The sequence below is a fragment of the Verticillium alfalfae genome, genomic scaffold (assembly GCF_000150825.1).
Source record: "Verticillium alfalfae VaMs.102 supercont1.8 genomic scaffold, whole genome shotgun sequence".
Taxonomy (NCBI): Eukaryota; Fungi; Ascomycota; class Sordariomycetes; order Glomerellales; family Plectosphaerellaceae; genus Verticillium; species Verticillium alfalfae.
Genome location: NW_003315031.1, coordinates 1,409,527 through 1,420,102, shown reverse-complemented (window position 1 = coordinate 1,420,102; position 10,576 = coordinate 1,409,527). Strand labels below are relative to the sequence as shown.

Here is a 10,576-nt window from a genome sequence, read left to right as displayed (position 1 = left end):
GTCGGACAGAATCCCCAAAGCCATTTTGGACATCTATGCGACAATTGTATCCAGAATTTGCGGTTCTCGGTCGGTCCGGATCTCCATTGTCGTACCCGCAAGTTGACAGTTCGGTCACGGTTGCCCTCTTCTGCAAAAGACGAGTGGCGTTCGCAGCAGAACCCGAATTTTCAGAAAGGGTGGCCGTCACGGCATAGGTTTGGTGAAAAGGTTTGAAGCCAGAGCATCTTGCAAGTACGTTGAGAAACATGAAAACAAACACGACGCGATCCATAACTCGGTTCATCGTCTGGCGACAGCTCGAGGATGGACCACAAGATCAAGAACCATCCAAGACTTTCTGCAGCAGACAGCACAGGTCAAAAAGGAGGCGGGCTAACCACGTCCCTGTTCGAAAGGAGGACATTTGATACCCACTCCTCACGCAGAAGGCGTTGGGTCTAGGTCCCTTGCACTATCCTCGGCTCGCCACCTACTATCCATCACCAACCGAGCCGTGAAAGCAATCACCGACACAAGATCAAGAATCCTATACAGCCCAGAGAGCTGAAGCCGCATCAGTATTTTCAATGTTTCTTTCACCAATATAGTAGATGACATGTCTAGACAATATAGAGAGAGACTGCGAGCTTTGGGGGCTTCACAAGAGAAGTCTGACAGATGTTGGGACGATGTATGAGAGTCAGTGTTTTCCTCACCATGTTAACCGTTGGCACTCAATCTGCAAGAGACAATAGTGCTATCCTTGGCACACTGCCTGTGGGCTGTTCAAGCATTGCGGCGTCTATCGTAAAACCTGGATTGGCCAGATAAGAAGCGTTCCGTGGATTTGGTAAATCAAGCGCCAGGGTTGTGCTGCACCAGGATGGGCTCCGCACCTCGCCATCAAACACACTTCCTCAGACAACTTTTCATGAAGCCTCTGGAATGTGGCCATTGACTGATGGATTCGTTTGTTGCATTCATCCGCAGGACTCTGTCACTAAAGCTGTTTCTTTTGAAATGCATCAATCTGGACGAAGATAGGTAATCCTGATCGTATATCGAACCATTGATCTCGACGCCTGGGTCATGCTGGTGCTGCTGTTGCTCAAATCATCACAGCGTTCCGTTCGTTGGCGCTAATTCTCCTGTCACAGTGCGGATGCAACCTCGACAGGCTGCCAGTCGGACAAACCTGTGGGTTGTGCCCCCTGAATTTACCTAGGCCACCCAGCACCCAACGGCTGGCTGCCCATGAAGTCAAAATAGGTAGAATTCACAGGCGCATCATGTTTTTGTTCTCCTACGTAGCAGCCCGGTGCGTTTTTGATCATACCTTCCTTTCTTCACTGATTTCGGTCATGCCCGGGCGTCAAATCCATCCGTCGTCATGCACCACGACCGCCGGTTCCTGCTCTTGATCGTGCCAGTGGTGATCTTTTTGTTGTTAGCAGCAAGCCTTTACCTCGGCAGTGATCACCTGACGCTCATCTCTGGCCTCCATGTTCCGTTCCTGAGTCACTGGCAGCCGGAAAATCAACCTGAAAGCATCACATCATCAAGTCTCCCAGACAGTGATGCCACATTTACGTCTCTCCCCGTACCGAGCAGTACAGTGCTGCCACCGGCACGAGTAGATAATGGTTCGTGAACTTGGCCTTGCTCATCAGTTGTTTGAGAAGATGCAATCTGACAGTGCCACAGGAACGGTTCTTACAGCAGAGAAGATCCGACCCTACATAGACTCCATTCTCGACCCCGAGTCAACGGCTCTGCCGCGCTTGGGGTGCCCCCGCGTGAATAGCACGCGATATGATATCGTGAGAAACATGAGCGAAGCAAATGACAACCACGTCGATTACTACTTCGCTTTAGACTTGCGCAACTGCCGCGACCTCCTGCCGCGGCTTCTAGGTAGCATCGTCGAGGTGATGCGCTTCCTCGGACCAGACCGATGCGCCCTGTCGATCGTCGAAGGGCATTCTCCTGACGGAACGGCAGACATCTTAGCGGCATTGGCACCTTTCCTGCGACGAGACGGCTTCTCTTACCACTATCAGTCTTCGGACATCAATCCAGGGACAGGCTCAAGGATCCTGAAGCTCGCCAAACTGCGGAACCTGGCGCTGGAACCTCTGCTGAACCACACCTATCGCACATCGGCCAACACGACGGTTCTTTTCATCAACGACGTGGCCGCATGCGCTGAGGACCTCCTCGAACTGGCGCTTCAGCGACGAAAACTAGACGCCGACATGACTTGCGCACTGGACTGGACATATGTCGGCCGCGATCCCACATTCTACGACGTCTGGGTCGCACGCGGCATCAATGGGGACTCTTTCTTCAACATCCCTCCTAACGGAAGCTGGGACTACGCGTGGAACCTGTTCTGGAACCACCCGCAGACCAAGGCACGCCTGGATTCCAATGTCCCTTTCCAGGCGTTTGCCTGCTGGAACGGCGCCACGGCCTTCACAGCTGCGCCTCTCCTCGACGGCCTGCGGTTCCGCAACGTTCACAAGGGGGAATGTGCTCAAGGCGAGCCGCAAATGTTCTGCAAGGACCTCTGGCACAGAGGCTTTGGCAAAATCGCTGTGGTGCCAGCCGTCAATCTGGAGTATTCAGACGAAAAGGCCGAGAAGCTGAAGAAGCTGAAGGGCTTCACCTCCGATCTCGTCAGACACCAGACCGAAGAGGACGCCAAGATTGAGTGGGCCGGGCCACCAGAGAAGGTGAAGTGCATGGAGGGTTGGCAGAACCAGTTTTGGCGACCGTGGAACGAGACATTGAAGTGATAAGACGGATGAATGATGTATAAAAAAATCGATGGATGTAATGCCAATTCGTGCGACAAAAACCGAATCGCGCACACCACATGCCTCGTGGTGAACGTGATCTCCGATGGCAAGCCATGACTCCACGCGACCGAGACCGGCCCGGTCCTAGGACCGGAAAGGGGGCCCGGCGCTATGACCGGAGGGGGATGAATCATACCTTTCCACGCCCTATGCAAACACACGATTGAGGGGTCGGAGGGGTCAGCGATATAAAGAGGCTTCGATGAAGTCTCCCTCACCTCACCTGGACAGTCTGATTTTCTCGCGAAAACCGGCAATTGTCGTGCTTCCAGTCAGCCCAAGGTCGTTGCGCTTGGTCTAAGGTGTGCGCAGGAATTACCCACCCAATGGCGACAGAACTTCAGACCTTCCACAGTCCGAGGGAGGCCTCGGCTGGAGCCGATGTTGAGGAAGCCGAATCTCTCGTTCCGACTCTCCCTTCTTCCGATAGGGGAGCGCCAGCCTTGAAATTCCTCTTCGGAGCCTTCGTGATTGAGGCTTTGCTCTGGGGTGCGTTCCCCCTGGCTCGATTTGCTACAGCCGCCTTTTCCCATGTTTTTCTGTTTGTCTAATCCATCTGCTCGTCCGCAGGCTTCCCACTCTCATATGGTGTGTTCCAGGAGTATTATGCCAAACACCCAAACTTCGAGGATGAGCATGACAAGATCGCCGTCGTCGGTACCTTGGCCACTAGCATATACTTTTTGGGGGCACCCCTCGTGACACCTCTCGTCAAGCGTTTCCAGCACTGGCAGAGACACATGATCATTTGTGGCTTTCTCTGTTGCATTGCATCGCTCGTTGGCGCCTCCTTTGCCACTTCCGTTTCGGGTCTCATCGCCACTCAGGGCGTGTTGTACGGACTGGGCTTTACTCTTCTCTACTTCCCCGTCTTGCGCATGCTCAACGAATGGTTTGTCACAAGGAGAGGCCTGGCATACGGTGTCATGTTCGCTGGTGGCGGCTTCAGCGGCGTCGGCTTCCCGTTCCTCCTCCAAGTCCTTCTGACCAAATACGGCTACCAAACCACGTTGCGGGCCGTGGCTGTGGGACTGTTCATCGCCGTCCTCCCAGTCCTCCCAGTGCTCAAGGGGCGCCTGCCGGTCTCGCATCACGGCGCTCTACGTGGTATCGATGTCAGCTTCTTCAAGCAGCCGTTGTTCTACGTCTTTGCCTTCTCCAACGTCGTCCAGGGCCTGGGTTACTATATCCCAGGCCTGTACTTGCCGACCTACGCGTCTAGCATCGGACTCTCAGGAACAATGGGTGCGCTGATCCTGTCGGCCCATAACCTCGCAACTACGTTCGGACAGGTCGCCATGGGCTACCTCTCGGATCGAGTCCACAATGTTCTCGGTCTTGTCTTCGTATCCACCTTCGTCTCAGCGCTGGCGAGCTTCCTCATCTGGGGCTTTGCCGCCAACCTTGGAACGCTACTTGCCTTCGCCTTGGTGTATGGCTGGTTTGCAGGCAGCTTCGTCATCCTGTGGCCGAAGTTTGGATCGATCATGTCGGATGACCCAGGACCTGTCTACAGCATGATGGCTTTTGGAAAGGGCATCGGCAATATCCTGACGGGCCCGATCAGCGCGCCGCTGATGAGTGGGCCTGTCGAAGCCGGGTATGGACTGAACAAATTTGAGCCGCTCATTCTGTACCTCGGATCCATGATGCTGCTATCTTCTCTGGGCATCGCAGGCTGGCCTGTTCGTGTACGGTAGGCGAGCCATACCTCGCTGTCTTGTCGGGGTTAGATATCTCCCGCGACGGCGTTGATCAGGAGCATGGAGATCGACTGCGAGCGTCCGGACTAGTTGATCTCTGAGCAGAGAAGGGAGAATGCAGCAAAACGAGGGTGGGTTGGCAGGTTAATAGAGAAACTCTAGACAAGCAAACATTGTACTTTGTGCCACTTCTCTCCCTTCACAGAAGCCACAACTGTGTTGTGGCCGTGATAAGACCTGGGTCAGGGTGATACGCATTGTCAGAACACCAGGGGTAGGACTGTATGATGTCCCTAAGGCGGTACCGTAGATGGTGGAATCTAAGTTTTGAATTCAATTCTAGAAAGCCCTGCGACCTGCCGTACATGGCCGGAATATGAAATGGCAGGGCACGTGATCAATCCGGGCGTTCCTGCTCAAATGCACCCAAACCAAGATCAAGTCAGCATCGGCAGTGAAAGACGCAACGAGGTTGCACCTGCCTAAGCATGCCAGACCGCCTTGCCTCCTCGTGGTTTTGCAAGCCGGGGCAATTCTGCTTCTTGAATTGAAGTTTCGTAGCCAAAGGGGCGAGCAAAATCAAGCCTCACACTCACTCGCTTTTTTCCACCCACCCTTCGCTACATCTCGCGGACTCGCTCGACCATTCTCGGTACCAAGGCATCAGAATAGGACGGACAGACAGGCAACCAGTTGGTCGGCAACATCAACACTACCAGCACCAGCGCATGCGGCAGTGGCTTGTCGCACCCTTGGCAGCGCCATTGGGCGTGAGGGGGTGCGCCCACTCGACCCCTGCGGAAGATCACTTGGATCACCACACTGGCGACTTGCTTCGCCTGGAAAGCCCCCGAAAATCTCCCCGGCGACCAAGCGCAAACCGCTGCATGCTGCATTCCTACCCCCCCTCGATTGCTAATCCGTTACCTGTTCCTGAGTGTCTGTCGCTCGCTGGTCTCATTTTGTCGTCTGGCCGGCACAAATAACATCTGCTTTCGTGGACGGGATTTCACGCGGCCCAGAATGCGCCGCAGACGTGAGCGGAGAGAACATCTATTCTAGTCCCGGCGACTCGTTCTCAACCCCAATTCAAGGGTCCTCCATACGATGGGGTGTCTCCCTCTTGGCAGTACTGGCACCGGCAACGACACCGAAATGGTGTTCGCACGTGGATCACATCAGGGTGACAAGATGGGGTCAAACACGAGCGACCAGCAAAAAGCAACCAGGGCGTGGCCTGTCCGCGCCGTTTCGTATCCGTATAGCAGCTGACATGTCTCCCGATTAGCTCTTCAACACAAATCCCGAGGACTCGTCATCAGTAAAGCTTTACAAAATCTCCGCTTGAGAATAGCATCAATTGGAAACACAGCCCAGAGGGCGGGCGCTGCCAAGGGTCCCTCCTAACTGATGAGGGCAAGCGCCTGAACATACGACACCAACATTCCGAGCGGGCAAGGCAAGGTGGGAGGGGGCTACAATCAACAACCCAGCAACGGTCGACATACCATACCAAGCGCCGCCAGCTGCCCCTCCCATCTCCCTTCGACATCATCGGTGGATGTGATCGATCGCATCATCGGCCTGTGCTCCCCAAGCCCAGCACAAGCCAGACCGGCAGACAGCTGGCTGACAGGTCAAACACCACCCGAAAGCCTAAAAGGTAGCCCAAAGACGACCCCTCGCCAGGGCCAAGGAACGGCTCAGTCTTGTCTCATTGGCGACTGCACTACGGCGCGCTGGTCTCAGCCAGGGAACCCCCGCCGCTCCGTGTTCCATTGGCTGCATGCAGACGGGGTCGAAAACAGGATGCCAATCCATAGCATCATCTCTGCATCAGACCAGGCTGCCAGCTTTCTCCCCCAATTCCCATCCAAGCCCTTCAAGCCCGTACCATCTTTCGATCCCGGAATGCCTGTCCGCCACCCCTGGTCCTAGTACTGACTGTTAGCGTCTTGCCTGTCGTCTCCGTCTCCTCCTCGACCTTCCCGGTCCTGGTCCTAGTCCTGATCCTGTCTGGTCTTGGTGTCACTGGCGGACTTTCCAAGCTTCCTCGAGACATTTCTGCCAGACACTAGATAGACTTCCAAGCTCCCACGCCATCGACGTCTTGGATGTGACCTTCCCTTCATCTTTGTGCTCAATCCTTCAATACCCAGACCACACCATCTTCCGCCTACCGTGAACCTTACATCGTGCATCAACATCAGCCGCCCCCCTTTCTATGCCACTCAGCTTCTATTAAGCGCTGACGGCCCACACCCCTCGTCTGTTGCTCTCCTGTCATGGAGCGATGATTCATGGCCTGAGCCTTTTCCCTTGAGCTCATCGGCCATCTGGGCCTGACCAGGCCGAGATCAGCATCTGCTGAGGCAGCAGTAGCATTACAACTCGAATCTTCACGCCGTCTGCAGCCCATCTGGGATCGTCAACATGGAGTCTGTTGTCGCCAGCCGACCAAACCTCCCCGCTCTGCACACTGGCAATCACGACCACCATGGCCACCATGGCCATGCCCGTAGCAATTCCGATTACTCGGGCTCTGCCCCGCCTGCTTTCGCGGCGAAGAAGCGCGGCAGCTTCCTGTCAAAGACCTTCAAGAGCTTCAGCAGCCTGTCGTCTCTCGAATTGACGGCCGAGGAGGCTCCATCGGGGTCACAGACACCCCCGCGTCGAGTTCTCACGAAAACCCCCACTCGCAGCTCCTCCATCTTCCATCGCATCAGTCGCCGACCCTCCAAAGACTCGACTGCGAGCTCCCATACATCGGAAACTTCAGGCAAGCTAGCAACAATGAAGGTTATCAGGCATGGTCCTCTCAAAACCGATGCCAAGCTTTGGAAGTCGCGCGCCGAGTATGTCGTGTTGACTGAGACGTGCCTGCTCAAGTTCAACAGTATAGACGCTGCGAGAGCAACATTTGTTGACATAGGAGGACAGACGAACAGATTGAGCAGGGCGTCGACGACAGCTTCTCTCGGACAAGACACAACATCCGCCGAGCCAAGCCTTCAGATTCCCTTGCGTCGCATCATAAACATTTTCAATGAGGAAGGCTCAAGTCCTCATTTCGGCCTCGATGTCTGGTGGTCTGAAGCACCTCCCGCGGTCTCCTGGGCGAACAACAAACTGTTTTTCGGAATGCCCCAAGAGAGGAACGAATGGATGGCTGAAATACGCCAGGCCATCAGGGAATTCGTGGGCAGGTCCTCTGTGCCCGGAGGCATCGTGGCGGCCAATGTCGAGGCAAGGATATACAACCTCGTAGCGGCCGAAGAGCCCATGTGCCAGGGCTATCCTCTGGATATATTTCCTGTGGTCCAGAGGACCTTCCAACCTCGAGCCAAGGCTGGTGACTCCGACGCTGCGAAGAAGCTGCGTGATGCGTCCTCGTACTACCTCTTGCTAGGTCTGAACAAGTGCTACCTGGTTCGCGTTTCCAAAACTTCAGCGTACAAAGCCCCGCAAGATCTGGAGATCAACACGGTGGTGTTTGGCATCACATCACTCGTGCGTCTCAAGGCAACCATGGTTCCCCACGAGGAACGCTTCGTGCTGGGGTTTAGGTAAGTGAACACAACACTGCACCACGGCACCGACTGTACTGACAGGTCAAGGATGCCCTGCGAACCCGAAAAGCGCTTGGAGCTCGCTAGTCGCTGGTACCGGGAGATTGTCATGACCTTCATGAAGGCCGATCGAGCAGTCAAACCAGCCTGGCCCCAACACTTACAGAATGACATCTTTGAGATCAAGGGCTTGACAGCGCAGCTTCATCTACCCGCTGGCCAGGATTTCGGCGGCCTGAAGAGGACGCTCGAGGCCTATTGCGCGACTTACGGATGCCACGTTCCGGATTGGACAGCAAACTGGAAATGTGAGAGGCGAGAAAACAGTCCTGAGTTCCGCCTGCTTCCTTCAAGCTCTCCGGAGGGGTACTCGGCCTTCCAGCTCCTCGCCGTATTCAGAGCGCTCCGGTACAATGATTACTTCAGGTCACTGTCGTTCAGAGACGTAGACTTCAGTCCCATGTGTGGACGATACGACCTGGTCCACTACGATGACTCCATCGCTGATGTTTCTCGCAATGGTAAGTGCCCGAGAAATCTCGCTCCGCTGTCAATCTGACGCCCGTCTAGGCTACGTAATCGATAGTGTCCATCGAGAGATCCTGCGAAGCTCACCGATGCTCTTCCAGGAGCTTCACGCTGTTGCGTTCACCTCTGGTTCCATCAGGAGCATCGATCTGACGAATGTCCTCGCCCCGCGACGCATTGCCTCGGCGAACTCTCGAGCCCGATCTGTGCCTTCGTCCGGCTCAAATGAGCTGCCAGAAGTGGCGCGACCAATTCTGTTACTACTAAGAACCCAGAATATTACCCTCGATACTCTCATCCTTGGTGGCAACCCTCTAACCCAGGGCGAAGTAGACGAGCTGGGTATGTTCTTTGAATCAAGGAATCAAAGGAAAGGCCCTATCTGACGCACATTATAGTGACAGTGCTCAACATGCCCGACACTTTCAGACACCTCGATGTCTCACGATGCAGCCTTGACGAACGTAGTCTTGAAGAGATATGGGACGCGCTCCCGGAACAAAGCTACAAGATGGAGGTCCTTGACATATCACACAATTTTGGGAACGTCGACCACGTCCTCATCCGGAACAGCCTGTGCCACTTCGTTCGCCTCCGCAAGCTTAGCATCGCCGGCAATTGCATGCGTCAGTTTACGGACTTTCTGTTCTACGATGAAACTATAATGCGCTGGCAGCTTGAGGAACTGGACCTTTCGGACATCAAGGTTTGTTCTCTATCTGCACTAGTGAAACTACATTCTGACGAACCGATAGCTGAGCGACGAGACTACGATGATCCTTGCTGCATATCTGGAGATGCCAGAATCCAATTGGTTGAGGAGGCTTGATCTTAACAATTGCGGGCTGAGTGGCTCTATGGCGGCTACGCTGTTTAGGAGCATGGGTCAAGGCCGCGAACTGATATGCGCTATCAGTGGCAACCACCTGGAAGACGGTGGTGACGACCTCGCTAATGCTATCGGCTGCAACTTTGGCCCTCGGATGCTCTTCGTTGATATGGTGGAGTATCGCGAAGAGACCAACTTCATCAAGCTCATCCGTGCCCTGGCCGTCAACAACACGATCAACCTTCTCAGCCTTGTCGGTACCTCGACCGCCGGGCAAGTCAGCGAAGAGGCCTGCGCCGCCGTGTCCGACTTCTTTGCAACCAACACTTCTGTCTGCTTTCTTGACTTGTCCGGCTTTTCTGCTAAACTCGACGAAGGCCAGCTTGGCCTTGGCTTCTCTCGCTCCCTCGCTGGCTTGGCGCAGAACACGACCATCCACCACCTCCGCATCCGCAATCAGAAGCTCAATGTGAATATTGGCGACCTTGCATCCGCAATCGCCCGCAACGTCACATTGATGACCCTCGATGTTCAGGACAACGGCTTCAACCTCTCTAATCTGACGCACATGGCTCGCAGTCTGGAGGAGAACAAGTCGATCCAAGAGTTCCGTCCCTTTTCCGAGGCCGAGCTCAACCGTACCATCAACAGCTCAATGCAAAGGGTCATTTTGCCCTCGCACCAACCTGAGCACCACCGCCGCCGGTCTTCCAAGGCAGCCGCTGCCGCCCGCGCAGCCGACACGCTTGCCGAGGATGCCAGTAAAGCTCTTGTCCAGGAACTCCGCGGCCAGTGGACTGTAAAAATGAAACAAATTGAGTCCATTGTCGAACGCAACCGCTCACTAGTCGCTCTTGAGCAGAACGGACGCACAATGCCTGGACACGATTCTGAAACTTTTGCGGAGGATCTTGTCGCATTATTCGGCGGTCTAGCCACCATCAAGCGAGAGAGGAAGTCTTCTACGGCAGGCGCTGGGCCGCCAACGCCACCTCTGGATGCCATACACGGAGAAGAGTACACCATAGGCACAGCGCACATCACGTCACGAGGGACGAGTCTCGAGAGCCCAGCATCGGACACCCTCGGAGGAGGATCTTCAGG

At 54.9% G+C, this 10,576-nt stretch overlaps 3 protein-coding genes across 3 annotated transcripts in view; all 3 read left to right on the top strand.

Moving 5' to 3' along the window:
• Window positions 1–1,372: 1,372 nt before the first annotated feature.
• VDBG_06854 (alpha-1,3-mannosyltransferase CMT1) lies at window positions 1,373–2,780 on the top strand (the record flags this gene model as incomplete). The annotated part of the gene is made up of 2 exons (XM_003003246.1): window positions 1,373–1,625; window positions 1,687–2,780. 2 exons carry the CDS (start codon window positions 1,373–1,375, stop codon window positions 2,778–2,780), a joined length of 1,347 nt encoding a protein of 448 aa, XP_003003292.1.
• Window positions 2,781–3,169: 389 nt separating this feature from the next.
• VDBG_06853 (conserved hypothetical protein) lies at window positions 3,170–4,543 on the top strand (the record flags this gene model as incomplete). Its single annotated transcript, XM_003003245.1, has 2 exons — window positions 3,170–3,332; window positions 3,414–4,543. 2 exons carry the CDS (start codon window positions 3,170–3,172, stop codon window positions 4,541–4,543), a joined length of 1,293 nt encoding a protein of 430 aa, XP_003003291.1.
• A 2,436-nt stretch (window positions 4,544–6,979) lies between these two features.
• Window positions 6,980–10,576, top strand: part of VDBG_06852 (leucine rich repeat protein) — a gene marked incomplete at both ends in the record, with an annotated part of 4,045 nt that continues 448 nt past the window's right edge. The window contains 5 exons of the mRNA XM_003003244.1: window positions 6,980–8,106; window positions 8,158–8,636; window positions 8,686–8,985; window positions 9,042–9,349; window positions 9,399–10,489. Of these exons, the coding sequence (XP_003003290.1) occupies window positions 6,980–8,106; window positions 8,158–8,636; window positions 8,686–8,985; window positions 9,042–9,349; window positions 9,399–10,489 (3,305 nt within the window). The remainder of the gene's footprint in view (window positions 8,107–8,157; window positions 8,637–8,685; window positions 8,986–9,041; window positions 9,350–9,398; window positions 10,490–10,576) is intronic.